This window comes from Mustelus asterias, chromosome 9, assembly GCF_964213995.1.
Source record: "Mustelus asterias chromosome 9, sMusAst1.hap1.1, whole genome shotgun sequence".
In the NCBI taxonomy this organism is placed as follows: domain Eukaryota; kingdom Metazoa; phylum Chordata; class Chondrichthyes; order Carcharhiniformes; family Triakidae; genus Mustelus; species Mustelus asterias.
The window spans coordinates 15,303,361-15,326,614 of record NC_135809.1 but is presented as its reverse complement, the minus strand read 5'-3'; the positions used below and the strand labels follow the sequence as shown (position 1 = coordinate 15,326,614).

At 42.4% G+C, this 23,254-nt stretch overlaps 1 protein-coding gene across 4 annotated transcripts in view; it reads left to right on the top strand.

Moving 5' to 3' along the window:
* Positions 1–23,254, top strand: part of ano6 (anoctamin 6) — a 128,053-nt gene that overhangs the window by 38,636 nt on the left and 66,163 nt on the right. For 2 of the 4 annotated variants that reach the window (XM_078219724.1, XM_078219721.1), the window contains one exon: positions 6,483–6,524. The exons of the other annotated variants lie outside the window; for them this stretch is intronic. In XM_078219724.1, coding sequence (XP_078075850.1) covers positions 6,483–6,524 — 42 coding nt within the window. The remainder of the gene's footprint in view (positions 1–6,482; positions 6,525–23,254) is intronic. 4 annotated transcript variants of the gene reach the window in all.

The window sequence follows — 23,254 nt, the reverse complement described above, 5'->3', positions numbered from 1 at the left end:
GACTGTTGAATTGTGAGGGATCATTGTGATCACTGGGAAAGTGATCTGGGATAATCTCTCTGCCATTTATAACAAAATTTTAAACCTGTGCACAAACAATGAAAACAGGAAATCTTTCCCCTGGATTTAAAAAAACGTTTACTAATTAAACATGACATAAAAACACAGATTCTGCGCCACTACACTGCAGGATTGGATGGCACCATTTCACTTCTGGAAATCAGGTGTCCCAGATAAGTCATTGGGTTCCAAAACTAGAGAATCCGATAATATTGGAATCTTGTTTGAAAGTTATTTTGTTGACACAGACTTCAAGTTCACCAGTGGGCCTGGCTGAATCGGACAGTTTTAGTTGAGTTGAGAAAGAGGTATTAAAATTAATCCTTCTCTCGATATGGGTGGAACAGTGGTTAGCATTACTGCCTCACAGAACCAGGGACCAGACTTCGATTCCTGGCTTGGGTGACTGTCTGTGCAGAGTCTGCGCATTCTCCCCATATCTGCATGGGTTTCCTCCGGGTGCTCCGGTTTCCTCCCACAATCCAAAAGGCGTGCTGGTTAGGTGCATTGGCACCTAAATTCTCCCTCAGCGCACCCAACAGGTGCCGGTGTGTGGCAGCTAGGGAATTTTCACAGTAAATTCATTGCAATGTTAATGTAAACTTACTTGTGACACTAATAAATAAACTTTGACTTTAGGCTGGGGCGTAGAAAAGTAGTGGATCCCTGTCCTGATTTGCTTCCCAGTTATTCTAACTGGATGTGCACTCGTGTAGTGATCAGCTGACAACAGGATTTGGTTCAGTTATAATTGACCCCATTATGAAAAACCCGAGTAGAAATGATGCTGCAGGCTCACATGTGACAAACAGTGGCTTGTGTGAGGTCCCAGCACTGTATTTCTGGCAATGGTGCTACACGTCAGTATGAGTGGCTCAGTTGAGGAAGGAAAAATAAAAAAAAGATTTAAAGTATTTATTCTTGTGGCATTTGCAACCAGGCATGGTGCAGCACAGAGGGACATCAATTGTGCAAATACAGAAGTTGATTCATTTCTATTGTAGTGCTTATTTAAGTGAAAAGGACAAGGCTAATTCCTAAATGGCCCTTTCCAATGCAAAACTATAAAAGTGCAAATAAATCCAAAATGGTTTAGTTCCTTTTATTTGTCATTCAGCCCTAGTGTGTCCATATTTATTCTATTTTCTAACCCAGAGAAGGTGTATTGTAACCCTTCAGCACTCTACACTTTATCAAGATGACCATAAAAGAAAATGCACGTGTATTATCTGCGGAGGAAATAAAATAAAGTCAACAAATGATAAAATCACTATCGGTGCCATTTGATGGAACTTTGTCAGTGGCCTGAGTTTTTTAACTCGGCATATTGGAGTCCTAGAGATATACAGCTCGGAAACGGGCCCTTCAGCCCAACTCGTCCATGCCAACCAGGTTTCCTAAACTGAACTAGTCCCATTTGCCTGTGTTTGGCCCATATCCCTCTAAACTTTTCCCATCCATGTACCTATCCAAATGTTGTAATTGCACATATTATAACATTGTAGTTCTGTTAACTAATTAAACCATAACTCTCAATTGACAGTTTGAACAATATTAATCTCGACCGCCTGACTAAACTTATATTATTCTTGAGCATCAGAAACCAAAGACTCAACATGCTGCACGTTCCAAATATTTCTAGTTACATACATGATATTCAGTTACCAAAAATATAACTGGTACCCATCTCTGTGTGGCTGAAGTATTTACCAGATTCTCCTAAACCGCTAGATTCTCTGACACAGCATTTCACAAAATAAGCCTCCCACCATTAATCAAGTCAAAATTCTGTGGATGCTGGAAATGTGAAATAAACAGAAATATTGGAAATTAAATCCGACTGATTTGAAAGTTTTCACAGGTCTGTTTCAAAACACTGTGGAAACAAGCTCCGAGAGCTCTGATGTGTTAGTGAATGTTCATGTAGTAGAAAACTAAAAGATAAAACGCTCACGTATAGCTATGTCACAAGGGATGCCTTTAAGTGCAGTCATGATGTGCTTGGCAACTGCTGTGTTTCAGTGCTTGGTATTGCATCTAGGAGACGGCTTAAGATAATGAACTGAACCTTTTACAGATGAAAATCAATAAAATATGTGAAAATGATTATGTAAGAAGTTGGATCTTTATAAATTGTATGTAGGACATGACCACTGTACCAATTTGCAATGGAGCATACAAAGTTCTTGCCAGAGATTTTTGGTCCATCGACAGTGCAACATTGCAGCTTAAGCCCGCAGCTTGACGTGATAAATGCATTCCAGAGTCATGGGTATCTCCGAATACAAGATTTGATGTTTGCCAATATTTGAGATCGCACAGATGCAAACCATTTTTGAAGGAATTTGCAGCGCTCGTTGAAATCACATTCACATGGTTTTGTTTATATCCACATCTGGTTTAATGCAGTGTGCTTGCAATATTGTTACAGAGTGAAAATAACATGCAATGCAAATAAGCAATGTTGCAAGAATGTGCCAGTTATGGTATTTGCATTGTCACCAGAAGTACTCCCCAGTCAATTTTCTGATTTGGGGCAGCATTCGAATGGTTGTAGCCCAAAAGGGTGAGAAAATACTTATTCCAGCTTTCCCTAATAAATGCAAAACCAGTTGTGACACCCAGCCTGCCTTAAACAAAATATTAGAGGAGTGACATGCTTCTAAGTAGCTTTTTAAAAGAATTGGCATTATTAGCATTGATCCATCCCTTTTGTCAGATAACACCATGGGTAGAATTTTCCCAAAAAATATCTAAATGTCATTTTGGGCGAGAAAACTGGAGTGATTTGTATTGGCATGTCCGGCTGGAATCTGATCCCCATCTTCCCACACTTGGACATTTTTTGGGAGGGCGAGTTTTGCACCCATATGGAGAGAGGCGGGGCCTAAACACACTGGCAAGCCTGGCTTCACAGAATTCGGGCACCGTTTTTAAAGGGCATCCCCACTGAAATAGGAAATCCCCTCCTTCTGCCTCCCCCGCAGACATTGGGATCCTCCCCCTCATTAAAGGCATGTCCCCCCCCCCTCCCACCAAAACATAGATCGCCGCTCTGACCTAGCCCCTGTCCCAGCCATAGATCATTGGGACCATCTCAATGGCTCCGCCTTCATGTCCCACCCCTTGGCACTACCCCCACTGCCCAGCAAATGTCTCCCACCACCCGGGGGCTTCAATGGCCTCCATTTATAGAGGCCAGTAGTGATTCACGCTGGGTTCCCACTGCACTCGAGGGTCGGTGAATTGTGGGAGCAGGGAGAATCTGGTTTTCAATCCCGCTGGGCGGGAACCAGATTACAACTCCATGTGGCCCCAGCAAGATCTGTGCCTGAGCGGGGTTGAAAAATCACCCCCAAGTGTGTCCTGTCAACTACCATCCTGACTACTACTAATTGTCACCAAGGCCTTTTCTTGAAAGGATGGGATCTATCAAAGATGCCCTGTATCTGTAAAATATTTGTCAAATCAAGCTGCAACATTTTGATAAAAGATAAGCTCACTTTTCTTTCTGACACTATCATAGTTACTCCTTAATCTGTGGTGGAATTGTGCACTTTGTCTATCTTCCTGTCTCATCCCAGGAGCGTTTATAGTTGAGGTTGATGCCAAGACTGTCCCAGCCACAAAAATAATACCACAGTATGTTAGTCTTCTCATATTCCTTCAGCTTTTTCAGTGTAGGGGATTGCAGTGCACAAAACCATTAGATGCCAAGGCGGAAACCACTTAAGTGTTAAATGAATGATGTTAGGGCAAGAAATGAACATCTACACTTCCTGAAGTGACTAAAGTCTGTCTGGGCACGGTAATGTCTTCCTGTTTAAATTCACTTAACGGGAAGAAAATTGATCAAGTTGCTGCTGAGTTTATCAATTGGAATCCAGGGTTAGGCTAAGATATTTAGTTCTTAACCTTCTTAATATTGTAGCTCTGTCGTTCAGTGACTTATGCCTATTGATGCACTTCTGGTACCTCTTAGACACAGTCTCGAACCTATCCCGCTCTTAATTTTACTGTGTCTGGTACAGGCGGAAGCAGGAAGTGACTGCACTTCACCTTTTCCTCCTCCCAGTACCTAGGGAGAGAAGCTGTGACGGCGCCACCCGTATATAAACATGTCGCTTGGTTAATCACAGGGCAGCACAGTATCACAGTGGTTAGCACTGCTGCCTCACAGCGCCAGGGACCCGCGTTGGAATCTGGCCTAGGCTCACTGTCTGTGTGGAGTTTTTACATTCCCCCCGTGTCTGCGTGGGTTTGCTCCGAGTGCTCCGGTTTCCTCCCACAATCCGAAAGACGTGCGGGTTAAGTTGATTGGTCGTGCTAAATTGCCCCTTAGTGTCAGGGGGACTAACATGGTAAATACATGGGATTGCAGGGATAAGGCCTGGGTGGAATTGTGGTTGGTGTAAAGTCAATGGGCCAAATGGCCTCCTTCTACACTATAGGATTCTATATTCTATGTTCTAAATGTATAGCTGACATCCAACATTTGGAAATCAGTGAAGCAGGCGTCTGGATAGAAACTGACTAGATCGAAACCAACACTCCAGCATCCAGTTGTCCAGGACCCCATTTGTGAATTTAAACAAAAATATGTCCTTCTAAAATTGTAACTTGTTTTTATTCTTTCATGGAAAGTGCGTGCCGCTGGAAGCACCAGCATTTGTTGCCCATCCCCACTTGCCCTTGAACTGAGTGGCTCGCTCGACCATTTCAGAGGGTGGCACAGTGGTTAGCACTGCTGCCTCACTGCCCCAGGGACCCGGGTTCAATTCCGGCCTCGGGTCACTGTCTGTGTGGAGTTTGCATGTTCTCCCCATGTGTGCGTGAGTTTCCTCCAGGTGCTCCGGTTTCCTCCCACACTCCAAAGATATGCAGGTTAGGTTGATTAGCTGTGCTAAATTGACCCTTAGTGTCAAGGGGATTAGCAGGGTAAATACATAGGATTGCGGGGATAGGGTCTGGGTGGGATTGTTGTTGGTGTAGGGAATCTATGATTCTAAGTCAACTACTGGGTCTGGCATCCCATGTACATCAGACCAGGTAAGGATGCCAGATTTCCCTCCTATTAGTGAACCAGATAGGTTTTTATGTCAATTGATGGTGGTTTTATGGTCACCGTTACTGACACTAGCTTATAATTCTAGATTTTGTTAATTGAATTTAAATTCCACCAGCTGCCATGGTGGGACATGATCACATTTTGCCCAGAGCACCAGCCTAGGCCTCTGGATTACTAGCCCAATGACATTACGACTGTGCTACTAACTTCCCCTTCAACTTGAATGTGAAAAACCACAAGTTTATAGTATAATTACAGATAAGGGGTAGTATTCAATTTGTATTAGTTCAATATCCAGAAGCATCCGATAGCCACCCACACATTCCCATGGAAGAAATAATGCATGCTTTTGAAAAGCCATTCAAGGCAAGTGCGATTAACTTCAGAAAAAATGGAAATTTCAGTCTGATTCAATGCAGATATCTGAATCTGAAAATGTGTACACACAAGATCAGTTCAACCTGCTGACTGTGCTAAGTGCATTCACTTTAAACTCTGATTAAAGCAGCATTTGATCCAAATACACTGTCTATAATCAGAGCTTTAGAACATTGGCAGTAAATTGGCAAAGTGGTCACAAACTACGCACAAACTAACACATACAAATGTTGTAATTACTCCATAAAATAAGGCCAGATAAAATTAACCTATTGTTAACCTTTACGGAGCAGTGACGAAAAGTGTCAATGCAAATGCAACATAGCACCGGCCATGACTAATGTTGCTCATGATTGTGCTACCTGACAGCTATTTATCCCGAATAAAGGTAATGCTTTAATAACGGTAACAATGGCTGCCTTATTTCCAATGTGTTCTTTTGTGCAGATTTTGAGAAAATGTAGACAAACTGCAATGGAAACAGTGGAATGGGGAAACTTTAGAAGAAATATCTGGCCTTATCCCATTTCTTATGATCAATACTAACCAGTCTTCTAAACTGCAGTTTGATTAAATCTTTCATACACTGAATTTCTAATGGGTTTAGTTGACAAGACTATAGCAAAATTTAAATGTCACTTAGCTCTGGCTTGTACTTGTTCCATGCCAATGGTGGAAATCTGATTCCATTTGTATGTCTAAATGTTTTTGATACTGCAGACTAACACATATCTAATGTATCTAAGTGTATGTAATTTATTGCCTGTAAACTAAATGTAGCAATAATTAATTAGCATCGTGGAAGTCAGCTCTGAGTTTTCCTATTTAAGAATTGTTGACCAAAAGTATTTTCCCAAGTTTTGACATGTTGCTGGTCCTGGAACTCTTTCTGGGCTGAGAATCCGCCATTCGTAGATGGAATAGAATTCTGTTTGTTTCCCTGTGTTCAACTAATCTGTTTCTAACTATCCCACAGCTACTCACTGCGAACGGTACAGGATACATGAGCAGATGCATGGTATGCCACTGACTGCTGGGAAGATACATTTTTTACTTTTGATTTCTGTTTGCTTGATGCTGTAACTGAAGCTTTAATGATGCCTCATTTTATTAAAAGCTGATTGCTTTGCCTTTTGAAAAAAAATGTAATTGTTAAGTACAGTTGGTAAGCATTTCATCCCAAGGACAAGTGCCAGAAAGGAACCTTAGCCCCGATGGAAGATAAATGAACATTGTGTTCTACTTTTATACAAGCTTATGCTGTACTAAGAGAAAAATAGCTTCACTGCAGAAAGCCCAAATTCAGATAACTTGGTTGAAATGAGGGGGCTACTGCAAGGGGAAGCAGAGGGTTAGATTTGCATTTTAACACCTGATGCATCGGTGCACTGCTTCTCTTAAATGTCTTTTTTAAAAAAAGTCCTTTCTCTGCATTAATAAACACCAAGGGACTCTTGGGGTGGGATTTTCCAGCCGCGCTCACCCCAAGTCTGGAAAATCCCACCCAAGGTCAACGGACCTTTGTATAGTCCGTCCCCGCCTGCTACGATTCCCGTGGCGGGCGGGATGGAAAAATTCTGCCCTTGGTGCTCAAATTAGAAACATTTAGAAACGTGTATAACGAAAAATAATGTCATAACTCGGAAGGAGTGCTCCTGTTATGCCATCAGTCCCACCTTCTTGAATGTGACTTTGTCAACTTGGTAAATATTTACTGACACTCTGGTAGGTGTTTCTGACACCTCATTACTGCTGCCAAGAAGATTCATGACTCAGTTAATTCTGGAACTATATTAATTTGAGCTACCTGAGGCAATATATTCTAATTCCTCCTTCCCTGAAGTTCACGGAAATCATTAATAAAGAACCTGGTTTGACGACTGCATTCCAGTATTTATTAATTATTTATTGAATTATTTTTAGCAAATACAGCAGAAATAAATATACTGCCTTGGTCTTGGTGCTGCAAAGAACTTCAGTGCTTGACTTTTTTCATTGCAGTTGTTAATATGTTAGTTCGAAAACTGTTCATTAAAATGTTTTAAACTGGAGTTATTGACAGTGAGGCTATAATGTTTCTTCAGGGCAGTAGTGCTGACTTATCGTCATACCAGTCTACCAATTATTCAACTGTAAGTTAACTCGTGCCACCTGTGAATGAGTCGGGGGTGGCACAGTAGTTAGCACTGCTGCCTCACAGCGTCAGGGATCTGGGTTCGATTCCTGGCTTGGGTCACTGTCAGTGCGGAGTCTGCACCTTCTCCTCGTGTCTGCGTGAGTTCCCTCCGGGTGCTCCGGTTTCCTCCCACAGTCTGAAAGATGGGTTGGTTAGGTGCATTGGCCATGCTAAATTCTCCCTCAGTGTACCCAGTAGGCACCAGAGTGTGGCGACTAGGGGATTTTCACAATAACGATTTACAGTGTTAATGTAAGCTTATTTGTGACACCAATAAATAAACTAAAACTTTAAATTCAAGTAATCTTCATGTTTTTGTTTTGACATTTCAATAAGTGCATTTGATTTATGTAGGCTGTCTTGGCTATACCACATTATTATACACGTGTAACTCTGCCGCAAAAGGCTGTGGAGGCCAGGTCATTGAGTGTTTTTAAGACAGAGGTAGATAAATTCTTGCTTAATAAGGGGATCAGGGGTTATGGGGAAAAGGCAGGAGAATAGGGATGAGAAAAATATCAGCTATGATTGAGTGGCAGAGCAGACTCAACGGGTCGAGTGGCCTAATTCTGCTCCTATGTCTTATGGCCTTATGGTTTATGTCAGGAATACGCCTAACATTCAGAAACTTTAAAGGAATTATTTTCTTGATGTTTTGGATGTCCTTAGGTTTTGAAAGACACTTTATCAATGCAAGTTCCTTCTCACTAATCATAGTCATGACACAGATCATTTTGTAAATTAACTCTTTGGCCTGTGGGAGGATCCATTTTGTTATGAATGCGAGGTTGATCAGATGGTTATATTTTAAACTGTCTCCTTTAACTCAAAACAAATGGAGTAGAGGAAAGGGACATGTGATTTCATACAAAGTCTAGGTGGAGACAGATTCATGTGACCTTGTTGGCATGGGCAGTGACTCAGGTCAAAACCTATTAAAAGTCAAGTGCAAACTTTAACAACTGGACACAGAGGAGGAAGCAGCTGTCCTTCGTGTTATCAGGTTCGCTGACTCTCAGAGACAGTGAGACATAAGTTTTGGTGCTTCCATGCCAGGAAGAAGAGGACTGCTTTCAGGTTATCGACCAAGTAAGGGGGGGGGGCGCTGCTGAGGAACAACCCCTGTTTGAGGAAACCAGGATTGTGAAGAGTTAAAAAGCACAGAATCTCCAGATTATGCTCAAAGGGTTGAGTGAAGGATACTTTATTTAAAGAATACTGGAAGACTCGTGCTAGTGAAGCAGAGAGAAGAGATCCTGATAAAGCCGAGAGAAGTTTTGGACTTGGTGGGCCAAAGGGGCTGTTCCTGTGCTGTACCTTTAATCACAATACCGTAATTCTGTGGACAGTTTATAACGTAGTGTAGGATTTTTGGCTCTGTTAAGGGAATACTTTTATTAATTCGTGGGACATGGGCATTGCTGATTGCCCATCCCTATTTGCCCTTGAGAAAGTGGTAGTCAACTGTCTTCTTGAGCGATTGAGCAACTGAATAGCTTACTAGGCCATTTCAGAGGGCAGTTGAGAGTCAACCACATTGCTGTGGCTCTGGAGTCACATGTAGGCCAGACCAGGTAAGGACAGCAGATTTCCTACCCTGAAGGACATTAGTGAACCAGATGGGTTTTTCTGACAGTTGACCATGGTTTCAGTAGATTCTGAATTCCAGATTTTTTTATTGAATTCAAATTACACCCATCTGGGTGGAGATTCTAACCCAGGTCCCCAGAACATTAGCTGAGTTTCTGGATAAATAGTCCAGCGATAATACCACTAGGCCTTCGCCTTCCCTTAGCTTAGTATATTAGTTGTCTACTAAGTAATATTCAGTCTTTGTCAGTTTAGTTTGGTTGTAACAGTAGAAAGCCTAGAATGTGAAATCTAGTGTGATCCTTTGATACGGTTATTGGAAAATTTGTATCTCTTTTTCAATCTTATCGCTCTATACAAGGCTTGTAACAATTCAGAGCATGCATTTCAACCACAGGGCAAAGCCTCAACTATTGTACAAGAAAGGAAGGCCCATTCTCGGCATCTGACGGACCAGTTTTGCAGAATATGCCACACGCTATGTTGTCTAAACAATGTGTTGAAAATCTTGCTCATGATCTACACAAGGATGTTCTTCAAAACAGAAGTTATTTCTACTTTTACAACAAATAATTCAATAATCAATCAATACTGTAAGACACTACCAGGTTTTTTAATCAATGATCCCCATTAACTTCAGGGGAAATTAAAATGTTTTGCCCTGATCATCTCATTACAAACCTAGGAATGCAGGAGAGCAGGCATGGCCCGCAGCTTCTCCCTCCCTCACACAGATAGACAGACAGCAGCTTCCCCCGGAGCAGCCGCCATTAGCCAGGCTAAAAATCCAGATATGTTTTATTGAATACAAATTCCACCATCTGTTGTGGTGGGATTTGAACCCGAGTCCCCAGAAGATAAGCAGAGTTTCTGGTTTAAGCAGAAAAGATTTACTAGGATGCTACCAGGACTTGATGGTTTGGGTTATAAGGAGAGGCTGGATAGACTGGGACTTTTTTCTCTGGAGCATAGGAGGCTGAGGGGTGACCTAATAGAGGTCTATAAAATAATGAGGGGCACAGATCAGCTAGATAGTCAATATCTTTTCCCAAAAGTAGGGGAGTCTAAAACTAGAGGGCATAGGTTTAAGGTGAGAGGGGAGAGATACAAAAGTGTCCAGAGGGGCAATTTTTTCACACGGTGGTGGGTGTCTGGAACAAGCTGTTGGAGGTAGTAGTAGAGGCAGGTACAATTTTGTCTTTTAAAAAGCATTTAGATAGTTACATGGGTAAGATGAGTATAGAGGGATATGGGCCAGTTGCAGGCAATAGGGATTAGTTTAGGGATTTTTTTTTAAGAAAGGGCGGCATGGACAAGTTGGGCCGAAGGGCCTGTTTCCATACTGTAAACCTTTATGACTGTCTCATATTAATAAATAATTACAGAATTCACAATGTTAGGAATCTTTGTCATTCTTGTACAAAATGGCAGTAATATAATTCAAAAACATTTATAGAGTGTCAGTAAATATTTGGGGCGGAATTTTACTGCCGCTTTATGCCTGTTTTGCGGTGGGAAAATACCATAAAATTGAGTGTAAAGCGGCTAGCGTGAATGGCGGCAGTTTTTACGACCTGCGTGATTTTACGACACCCAGATTTCCAGCGCGGTCAGCCTCTCGCCGGAAATGAGTAAGAGGCTGGTTAGTTCATTGAAATTTATTTAAATATTCATTCCCATGTCTTTATCGAGCCCAGCACTCAATCGTTTGGGCTTGCTTGACTTTATGGTGGGGGAGGGCAGCGGGGCCATGATCAGTGGGCAAGGGAGGAGGTCCACGATCAGTCTAGGCAGGGGCTGTTTCTCGGGCTGCGGGCCCCTACAATTGTGGGGAGGGAGGGGGGGTGTTTACTTGAGGCAGTAGCAGGGCCCTGACAGCTCTCTTTGTCTGTCAGACCCCTGCGAATGTTAACGCACATGTGCAGCATCAGAGGTCTGCACGTGCGCAATACCACCCTCTACAGGCTGTCGAGTGCATTAAGCCCCACCCACAGCCTCTATGGCCAGAAACGGACTCGTCCAAAATTTTAAAGACAGAATGCATAAGATTGGGTCGAAATCTCGCCCAAAAAACAGACCTGGAACTCTCCCAACTCCACGCCCACCCGACACTTAGAAAAAAACTCTTGTAAAATTCCACCCTTGGTTTTAGTATCATGTTTGCTTGCTGTCATGCTTCAGGGTCATGACATTTCATTTATCACTTTGATAACTGCCTCAAGTTGTCCTTTTTCGAGCAACCCACTTCTTCCCCCAGTGACTTTGTGCACTTCTTCGCCCTTCCTCTTAAGGAGCATAGTGGCTTGCTACCTGGGAAAAGTGGATTTAATATTTGAGAATCAGATTAAATTGGTGTGACAAGTGCTGTTATTGTGCCCTTGGTAAATTATTACAAAAACACACTGATGCATCAACACATATATTGTTTAAACTACATTCTGTAATATGTGACCATACGTCAGATGTTGAGGTTGGACACTTATGTTTGGATCTTGCACAATCATTCTCCTCCCATTCTGTGGCTGACATGTTGAAAATCTGCCACCTGTGGACACATATTTAAAATGCGTTCCTCCCACTCTGTTCAGTATTAATGTACAAAATGATCTATGTTGGAATTCTGATTCATAATCATTGCTGTGTAGTACTGAGCAAGTGAAACAAAAACCTTGAAACATAGTTTTTTTTAAAGTTATGTTTTCAAATGTAGGCATCACAAGAAAAGCCATAAATTAGATATTTTGAGCAATAGCAATTCCCCTAAGATCAGTTCCAACAGCCTGCATTCCCAGGAAATGGAGTTATGTTTGTGTTAAGATAAATATTTTTGCTATTTATTTGTACCTGTGCTAGGAGGAGAGAGTTGAATGTATTCTTCATATTACAACATGACCCTAGTTTTGACCAGAAGACTTCATGGTAATAACAAAACCAGTTATACAGGAATTCAACAGCAAACTTAAATGTAGCAACTTGCGTAATTAATGTGTATTTAAATTCTCCCATCAACGATTAACAAAATGATTGGTGCTGGTCTTTAGGTCTACTTTAAAGTTCGAATTTAAATATGACATCAGACCACATGGGGCCTTGGTGCCCTTCAAAACCCCAAATCCAATATAATTGATAAATGTTTAACATTGCAAACGTCTGCCTCGCCCTCAATCTCTTCACCACTGAGATGGCATGCCATGCTTTTGCCATTCCTAGGTTCATTTACAACACTTATCCTTGTGGCACAGTGGCTAGCTCGGCTGCCTCACAGCGCTAGGGACCTGTGTTCGATTCCCGGCTCGTGTCCCTATCTTGTGTGGAGTCTGCACGTTCTCCCTGTGTCTGCGTGGGTTTCCTTCGGGTGCTCCAGTTTCCTCCCACAGTCTGAAAGACATGCTGGTTATGTGCACGGGCCATGCTAAATTCTCCCTCAGTGTGCCCGGACAGGCGTCAGAGTGTGGCGACTAGAGGATTTTCACTGCAACTTCATTGCAGTATTAATGTAAGCCTACTTGTGACTAATAAATAAACTTTGCTAGCCTTTCACCACCCACTCTCCATAAGCTCCAAAACAACAAGTTTTCCAAACTGCAACTCAAAACAGGGTCTCTCACAAAGTTCATTTACCCATAACTCCAAACAACACTGTGTTATGACCACAGCAGATGTTATTTGCAGAGCAAGCCAAGTCCCAGAGGCAGACACTAATCATAAACTTTGTTTTTATATTCTGAAAAGGAGGAGAAACCTAGAACTCCCAGAAGCATAGAATTCCAGTGACAATTCCAGGATTTTAAACTTTAAAAGATTTTATTAGCAAGAAGAAAATAGAACTTAAGCACACAAGATTAAAGTTCCACAGTTAAACAGTCTTACAAAACCTGCTCTGAAGTATCTATGGGCGGCACAGTGTTAGCACTGCTGCCTCACAGCACCAGTGACCCGGGTTCGATTCCCGGCTTGGGTCGCTGTCTGTACGGCGTTTGCACATTCTCCCCGTGTCTGCGTGGGTTTCCTCCGGGTGCTTGGGTTTCCTCCCATAGTCCAAAAAGACGTGCTGGTTAGGTGCATTGGCCATGCTAAATTCTCCCTCCGTGTACCCAAACAGGTACTGGAGTGTGGCAACTAAGGGATTTTCACAGTAACTTCACTGCAGTGTTAATGTGATTAATAAATAAACTTTAACTTTTTACTTGGTCAGAACACACAAGTAAACACCTTGGCAACACTCCCTTATAGATTTTTAGACTCTCAAAATCCAGTAGTTTTATCCAAGGCAACACTTCTTCACTTGAGTAAAGGTATACCCCACAACATCCTTCCACTCGGCTGTGGAAATCCAAGAAAATTCAGAAACAAGACTACGCTCTGAAACAAAGACATCCTTGCTTTCTGGCTGGCTACTTCAGATGGGGCACGTTCTCTCAGCACAAAGCTGGTCTCAAGACATCTCCCTCACGCAGCCAACGTGAGTCAGCTCATGTTTCCTCAAATATCCCTTTGCCCTTTCATTTTCAATTTCATTGCCCTCAGCACCTTTTTGAACTTAGTTTTTCCCCAAAATATAAAAATCATTCATGTCTTCCAAATGCCTCCCCTCTCAGGTCAAGTAAAATGCAATAATCTTTACTCGTTTACTTATGAAACCTTTCGAAGTTGTAAATGCCCTTTACTCCCCGTTGAAATTTAACAGCTGAAAAATGAAGTCCTAATCTATCTCCTAGTGCAAATTTCTAAACCCAACCTATTTACTTAGATCCCCACTTCACTATGGGCTCTTTTTAGAATTATATGCATTTAGCACCTTTACCCCTTTTATTCCTCAACTCTTTCAGAAAGGTTATCCCTGTTAACCTTGCCCAACTTCATTAAATCATTCTCTCTTTTGGTCTTGCGCTCTCTCTCTCAGCAATCTAAGCCGTACACCCTTGAACTCCGCTTGCCTATTCTTTGCTCTCTCCCATCTTTTTGACTCTGTTTTTGGTCACCCTTCCTAACTTCAGTCACCTTATCTCAGCAGCCATTTTCCTATTTACTGCCCTTTGTGAAACAGGTGCTATTTAGACCTCTCCCTCAATCTCTTCACCACTGAGCTTAGAGAGTTGGTATGAGAAGCTAGCAACATGTTACCCTCGGTGTTTCTATGCATAAAGTGAGTTTAAACTTTAAAATCAGTGAATTTTGTGGGAAGTGCTAACTACATGAAGCAATCATTTAAAACAGCAAGCAGCACAAACCTGACAAGCTGCCTGAGTCACAGTGAACTGCCGTGGGTTAATTGTACATTTTTGGAGGTTATACAGTTTAACCTCCCCATAGCTTGTGAGCAAGAGGCAAGAAAGTATAAATTGTTGCTTCTCTTTCTGTTAGCAAACTTGGAGGTTGTACCTTTTTTTTGTCAACTTGAGCCATTGTTCACAGAATTGCGAATTCCCATTCATAGAAATACAGAAGCAGAAGTAGGCCATTCGGCCCTTCGAGTCTGCTCTGCCATTCATTTTGATCATGGCTGATCAAATTCAATATCCTGACCCTGCCTCCCCCTTCCCAATATCCCTTGATCCGTTTAGCCCCGAGAGCAATACCTAATTTCTTCTTGAAATCCACAGCCACAGAAAGTCGCTGTCTGGTGCTAGATACACGGAAGAAATTTTTGTCACTGTTTTAAGTCCATCATTAGATGAGAAATTATATCCGTTAACACACACACATTTCATTGAAAAATAATCCCAGCTTTTTTAATGGGTTAAAATGCTATTATTGTTCTCCGTACAGAAGAAAATATTTGTAGTTTAATTTGCATCGTTTAATTGAACCAACTAAATAAAATATATTCAGAGTTCGTATATTGAAGGAAGGAATAAATGTTAACAGATTCATTAAGATCATTATCTGTGCAGATCACGCTTAATTAATTTAAAACCTCATTCATCAGTCCCGTCTTGCAGTTAGTTGTCAATGTTGCAAAACATAATTGGGAAATGGTATATTGTTGCAATGTATTTATCATGGTTAATAAGCTGTCATTTCGAGTAAGCTTTCCCCACACAAAATCAACCGTGTGGTGAAGGGCTAGATATGAGGTAAACATATAGAAAAATGTGATTACAGCGGTTTGCATTGCATGAGTGAATCTCTGTTCAGCACTACCAATACAAGTCTCACTTCCTCCTATTCTGAAAAGAGGAAATGCTTTACAAACGGCAACTCTGTCATCTAGCTTTAAAAGTGAATTGTGTTAAATCACAATTGGCGTCAGCAAAAATGGTTCAGTTACAGCACTCTTCTTTTTTAAAGTTTATTTATTAGTCACAAGTAAGGCTTACATTAACACTGCAATGAAGTTACTGTGAAATTCCCTTAGTCGCCACAGTCCGGTGCCTGTTCGGGTCAATGCACCTGACCAGCACGTCTTTCAGAATGTGGGAGGAAACCGGAGCATCCGGAGGAAACCCACGCAGACACGGGGAGAATGTGCAAACTCCACACAGACAGTGACCCAAGCCGGGAATCGAACCCGGGTCCCTGGCGCTGTGAAGCAGCAGTGCTAACCACTGTGCCACCGTACTGCCTCTATCACCATCAGTCAACCAATGTCAAACTACACTACCATACAGTGACAGATAAGCGAAGATGCCAACCCTAGTTGTGCCCTAGGAATTGCTTTCAGAATTTATACTATGTGGTGCCCTCCTGTTTTCAATGCTCTTATTAATATAGGCAGCTTGATGCTGAAGTCTGGATCAATTGTTAAATTGACATGATCCCATTTTGACCTTTTTCTTTCCTATACAACTTCTTGTCAAAGTATCAAAAGCGATAAGGCTGATAGAACCATAGAAAATTACAGCTCAGAAACAGGCCTTTTGGCCCTTCTTGTCTGTGCCGAACCATTTTATGCCTAGTCCCACTGACCTGCACTTGGACCATATCCCTCCACACCCCTCTCATCCATGAACCCGTCCAAGTTTTTCTTAAATGTTAAAAGTGACCCCGCATTTACCACTTTATCCGGCAGCTCATTCCACACTCCCACCACTCTCTGCGTGAAGAAGCCCCCCCTAATATTCCCTTTAAACTTTTCTCCTTTCACTCTTAACCCATGCCCTCTGGTTTTTTTCTCCCCTAGCCTCAGCGGAAAAAGCCTGCTTGCATTCACTCTATCTATACCCATCAAAATCTTATACACCTCTATCAAATCTCCCCTCAATCTTCTAAGCTCCAGGGAATAAAGTCCCAACCTATTCAATCTCTCTCTGTAACTCAGCTTCTCAAGTCCCGGCAACATCCTTGTGAACCTTCTCTGCACTCTTTCAATCTTATTTACATCCTTCCTGTAACTAGGTGACCAAAACTGTACACAATACTCCAAATTCGGCCTCACCAATGCCTTATATAACCTTACCATAACACTCCAACTTTTATACTCGATACTCCGATTTATAAAGGCCAATGTACCAAAGGCACTCTTTATGACCCTATCCACCTGTGACGTCACTTTTAGGGAATTCTGTACCTGTATTCCCAGATCCCTCTGTTCAACTGCACTGTTCAGAGTCCTACCATTTACCCTGTACGTTCTTCTTTGGTTTGTCCCTCCAAAGTGCAATATCTCACACTTGTCCGCGTTAAACTCCATTTGCCATTTTTCAGCCCATTTTTCTAGTTGGTCCAAATCACTCTGCAAGCTTTGAAAACCTTCCTCACTGTCCACTACACCTCCAATCTTTGTATCATCAGCAAACTTGCTGATCCAATTTACCACATTATCATCCAGATCATTGATATAGATGACAAACAACAATGGACCCAACACCGATCCCTGCGGCACACCACTAGTCACAGGCCTCCACTCAGAGAAGCAATCCTCCACAACCACTCTCTGGCTTCTTCCATTGAGCCAGTGTCTTATCCAATTTACTACCTCCCCATGTATACCTAGCGACTGAACCTTCCTAACTAACCTCCCATGAGGGACCTTGTCAAAGGCCTTGCTGAAATCCAGGTAGACAACATCCACCGCCTTCCCATCATCCACTTTCCTGGTAACCTCCTCGAAAAACTCTAATAGATTGGTCAAACATGACCTACCACGCACAAAGCCATGTTGACTCTCCCTAATAAGTCCCTGTCTATCCAAATATTTGTAGATCCTATCCCTTATCACACCTTCCAATAACTTGCCCACCACCGACGTCAAACTTACTGGCCGATAATTTCCCGGATTTCTTTTGGAACCTTTTTTAAACAACGGAACAACATGAGCCACCCTCCAATCATCTGGCACCTCCCCCGTGAATACTGACATTTTAAATATGTCTGCCAGGGCCCCTGCAAGTTCAACACTAGCTTCCCTCAAGGTCCGTGGGAATACCCTGTCCGGTCCTGGGGATTTATCCACTCTGATTTGCCTCAAGACAGCGAGCATCTCCTCCCCTTTAATCTGTAAAGCTTCCATGGCCTCCCTACCAGTTTGCCCTATTTCCGTAGACTCCATGCCCGTTTCCTCAGTAAATACGGATGCAAAAAAACCATTTAGTATCTCCCCCATCTCTTTTGGTTCCATACACAGTCTACCACTCTGGTCTTCAAGAGGACCAATTTTATCCCTCACTATCCTTTTGCTCCTAACATACCTATAGAAGCTCTTTGGATTTTCCTTCACTCTGTCTGCCAAAGCAACCTCATGTCTTCTTTTAGCCCTCCTGATTTCCCTCTTAAGTAGCTTCTTGCACTTTTTATACTCCTCGAGCATCTGATGTGTTCCTTGCTGCCTGTACATTTCATACAAAGGATCTTGTTCCTTTTGCATCCCTAGTTATATCAAATGTACAAGGTACTTCACAGAGGCACAGTGGTTAGCACTGCTACCGCAAAGCTTTAAAAAGTTATCGACACCTCAAAGCGCCAGCTACCCAGGTTCAATTCCGGTTTGTGTCACTGTCTGTGCGGAGTCCTCACGTTCTCCCTGTGTCTGTGTGGGTTTCTTCCAGGTGCTCTAGTTTCCTCCCACACTCCAAAGATGTGCGGGTTAGGTAGATTGATCATGCTAAATTGCCCCTCGTTGTCAGGGGGACTAGCAGAGTAAATACATGGGGTTACGGGGATAGGTACTATGTGGGATTGTTGGCGGTGCAGACCTTATGGGCCAAATGACCACCTTCTGCACTGTAGGGATTCTGTGATTCTATTAACCTTGGGAAAGCAAAATCCTAACCTCTATGCCCCAGAACTGAGAGAGGACCTGATCCTCTAAGCTGTAGCCTGGGTAGCCTCAGGCTGGGCTGTGCCATCAGAACTGCTACTCATTCATGCTGAAATGTATCATCACATGCAAATCCAACTGCCTCACTATTTTTCCCATAAAGATTGAGAATATCTGTACTGGTGCTTCCTGAGCAGGATTGTCTTCCTGTGATATTTTGCTCTGTTCTTTAAACTGATCCTAATAGATGGGGTATCGTGACTAATCAGCTGGTAAGGAAGAGTTACAAAATAAGCAGATGAAAGTTGACTTCCTCCAACTGGTCCACCTGCTTACTAGGCTGACCATTAATTTTTCTTTAAGCCGACCATTAATTTTCCCTTGATTTCATATTTGGCTTTGAAGGACCAGAATTCAAGCAATTGTGAGTCTTAATTCAAAGCTTTGCTCAGACTGCATCTGGAGTGCTGCCTGCAGTTTTGGTCCCTTTACCTCAGAAAGGATATTATTGCTATAGAGGGAGTGCAACCAAGGTTCATCAGACTTGTTCCAGGGATGGTGGGACTGTCTTATGAAGAGAGATTGGGCAAACGGGGCCTGTATTTTCCAGAGTTTTGAAGAATTAGAGGTGATCTCATTGAAACCTACAAAATACTTAAAGGAATAGGCAGGTTAGATGCAGGTAAGATGTTTCCCTTGGTCGGGGAGTATAGAACCAGACGGCACAATTTCAAAGTAAGGGGAATGCCACTTAGGATTGAGATGAGGACAAATTTCTTTGAATCTTTGGAATTCTCTACCCCAGAGGGCTGTGGAAGCTCAGCCAAAGGGTGGGATTTTCACCCGTGCTTGCCTCAAGACTGGAAAATCCCACCTGAGCTCAACGGATCTTTGCATGGTCTGGTCCTGTCCCGCCTGCTACGATCCCCGTGGCAGCAGGAGGGGAAATTCCGCCCATTGAGTATGTTTAAGGTAGAGATTGATAGATTTCTGATTCACATTGACGTAAATGGTTATGAGGATGGTGTGTGTAAAATGCATGGAAACGTCTTAATAGCATGATTGTATTGAGAGGCAGAGCAGGCTCGACAGGCTAAATAGCCTACTCCGTTCCTATGTTAATATATCCATGATGACAATTGTTCTCTCCGAGATTCCTGAGTCATTCAGCAAAGTAATTCAATAGGAGCAGAGAGTTTGAAAGAGCTAGCATCTATACTCTAATAAACATCTCAAAATGCTTCGCTGCCCACAAACTACTTAATAAGTGTAGTCACTTGTTATGTAGGTAGCTGCAGCAGGAAGGAAGTATTGTTGCAACAAGGCATTGGTGAGGCCGCACCTGGAGTATTGTGCACAGTTTTGGTCCCCTTATTTGAGGAAAGATGTAGTGGTATTGGAGGCAGTTCAGAGGAGGTTCACTAGATTGATTCCAGAGATGAGGGGTTTGTCGTATGAAGAGAGATTGAACAGTTTAGGCCTATGCTCTCTGGAATTTAGAAGAATGAGGGGAGATCAAATTGAAGTATACAAGATGATAAAAGGTATGGATAAAGTAGACGTGGAACGGATGCTTCCTCTTGTAAGGCATTCTAGGACAAGAGGTCATAGTCTTAGGACAAGGGGTAGCAAATATAAAACAGAGTTGAGGAGAAATTACTTCTCCCAAAGGATTGTGAATCTTTGGAATTCGCTACCCCAAAGTGCGGTGGATGCTGGGACAGTGAGTAAATTTAAGGAGGAGTTAGACAGATTTTTAATTGGTAATGGGTTGAAGGGTTATGGGGAGAAGGCAGGAAAATGGCAATGAGGAGCATATCAGCCATGATTGAATGGCAGAGCGGACTCAATGGGCCGAATGGCCTAATTCTGCTGCTATATCTTATGAACTTTTGCAGCAGCCAGTTTATAGCAACAGATTAAAGAGAAGGTACAGAGGATATATACAAGGATATTACCAAGAATGGGGAAAGATTGATTAGGCTGGAGTTGTTTTCCTTAAGAGAAGAGGAGGCTGAGGGGAGATTTAATTGAGATCTATAAAATATTGAGACCTATTCAGAGTGGATAGGAAGTAATTATTTTCCTTGGCGGAGAGGTCAGTAACTAGAGGACATGAATTTAAAGTGAGTTGTCGGAGGATGAAATAGGAGTTGAGGAGAAATGCTTTCATCCAGGGAGAGATTGGGGGTTTGGAGTTCACTGCTCTGAAATGGTGGTAGAGACAGAAACCCTTATTGCATTAAAAAAAACTTGGACATACCTAGTTAACAAGGGCTGCAAAGCAAGAACTGGGATTAGGCTGGATAGCTCTTTTTCAGTTGACACTAAGTGATTCAATGATCCAAATGGCCACGTCTTGTGTGATGAATAATACAAACAGCTAGTGAAGCCTATTGTTTGAAATTCAGCCAATATTTAGGATGTACGACCTATGTACCTGGCATCACACATGCACTGAAATTCATACACAACATTGCTGAATTGTGTGTGCTAGACAGAATGTCTTTTTGGACTGACTATTAGTGGAAAATACCACTCGTGTCACCAGATGCATTGGCAAAACCCAAAACAGAATGTCTCCTGTTAGATGTGATCAGGCGATTGGGCAGAACTTGCTGAACAATCTGAAGCGTGTTAATAGCGACACTAACAACCAGTTTAAGATGACCATTCGAGCTCATTATGGAGAAGCAGTGTACACTCATACATAGGGACCTGTTGTCTGCAAATAAAAAGAATATGTTCAAGCCTTGGACCTTTTTTGAACTACCCAGAAGCTTGGGGAGCCTATGGATACCCATTGCTTTTTGCGTGGCAACCCCTGAGCCAACCAGATTTGACTTACCAACCAGTCTGCACCCTTTCTCCTGTGCTATAAATTTTGTGCTTGTTTGAAATTTGGCATTCTTGCATTTGTCCTGATGAGTGCAAGACAAAAAGCTTCGAGCAACATGTCTTTTCAGCAATATTCAAATTCCAGGCAACCAAGCAACTAGTCATGTCTTCAGGTGCTTTGGAACATGTCTAAGAGAAATTATAACTTGTACATAAATTACTTTGTGTCCTATTTTAAACCCTCTCACTGGCACCAACTTGAAAATTAGGAGTTGGAACAAACTCTGGCAGAATTCAGAGGCTGTTTCCTGTTTTATTATATATCCAGCTGCCAATTTCCTGATTTTAAATTAGTTACTTTTGTTGCCATGGCTGCAGCTATCAGTGACAGTCACTTGTTCCTTCAGTCATACAACAGGGAAGCTACATATCAAGCATGTACAGGAAACTTTATGACATTCTTAAAGAACCTGACCGCCTTAATCGGGCATTTCTCAAGGAAACACCTATGACCCAAATATCTTCAACTGCTTGAGCAATGAGCTCCCCTTTTCATGAGGGAAAGAGTGGGACAGTCCATTGAATCCAGGGATGAGCTCCATTCGTACCTTTTCTGATACTGAAGCAATCTGTGCAAGACCTGAATTATAGCATCCAAACCGGAGCCTACAGCTGGCATGTAACCCCCAATGCCATCTATCTGATCAGCTTCTTGTACTAAAGAAATAATGTACATTTATATAGCCTCTTTCGGCACTTCACAATCACTCAAAAGCTTTTGAAGTGTTGTCATTGTTGTAATGTAGGATAGCACAGAAGCTGGTTTGCACACAACATAGGAAAGCAGGAGTAGGCCTTTCAAGCCTGCTCCACCATTCATTTTGATCATGGCTGATCATCGAATTCAAAATCCTGATTCCCTCCTTCATCCCCATAACCTTTCATCCCTTGATCTATATCTAACTTCTTCTTGAAATCAGACAACATTTTGTCCTCAACTACTTTCTGTGGTGGCGAATTCCATACATTCACCACTCCTCGCCTCAGTTCTAAACGGTTTACCCCTTATCCTCAAAAGGTTGTATGTACTGGAGCAATTGACATTTTCAAGACTGAAAACAGTCGATTTTTGGAGCCAAGCTGACAAGAAATATGTTTACATTTAAAGTTTATTAGTGTCACAAGTAGGCTTACATTAACATTGCAAAGAAGTTATTGTGAAAATCCTCTAGTCGCCACACTCTGGCGCCTGTTCAGATACACTGAGGGAGAATTTAGCATAGCCAATGCACCTAACCAGCACGTCTTTTGGACTGTGGGAGGAAACCCATGCAGACATGGGGAGAATGTGCAAACTCCACACGGTAACCCAAGCCGGGAATTGAACCCAGGTCCCTTGCGCTGTGAGGCAGCAGTGCTAAGCACTGCCACGACGCCGCACATAATGCCGTAAAGCATATCTGAAAAACATAAGGGAAGAAATCTGGTTCATTAATGCCCTGTAGGGAACAAAATCTCCCCCCTTATCTGGTCTGATCTATATACGATTGCAGACTCTCAGCAACGTGGTTGACCTCTGAAATGTCCAAGCAAGCCACTTGAGTCCAAGGGCAATTAGGGGTGGGTAACAAGTGCTGGCCTTGTCAGCAGCACCCACACCCCAAGGAACAATAAATTTAAAAAAAACTAAAACCATCAGACAGAAAATGTGCCATGACATAAAACATGATGCGATACAAGACATGTTATGACGTGAAATGTGTTGCAACGTAAAATATGACGTCAGTGAGCTAGTGTAACTCATTTGGGCATAAAGGAAAATTGGCTGGCATTGCCCTCAATTATTCCACATTAGAAAAGCCAGACCTTTTCTTGGTGTTCGCCATCTTCCTGCCTTCTCTGGCAGCTTCAGCCTTTCACAGAGTGCATGGCTGTTGGCCAGCGG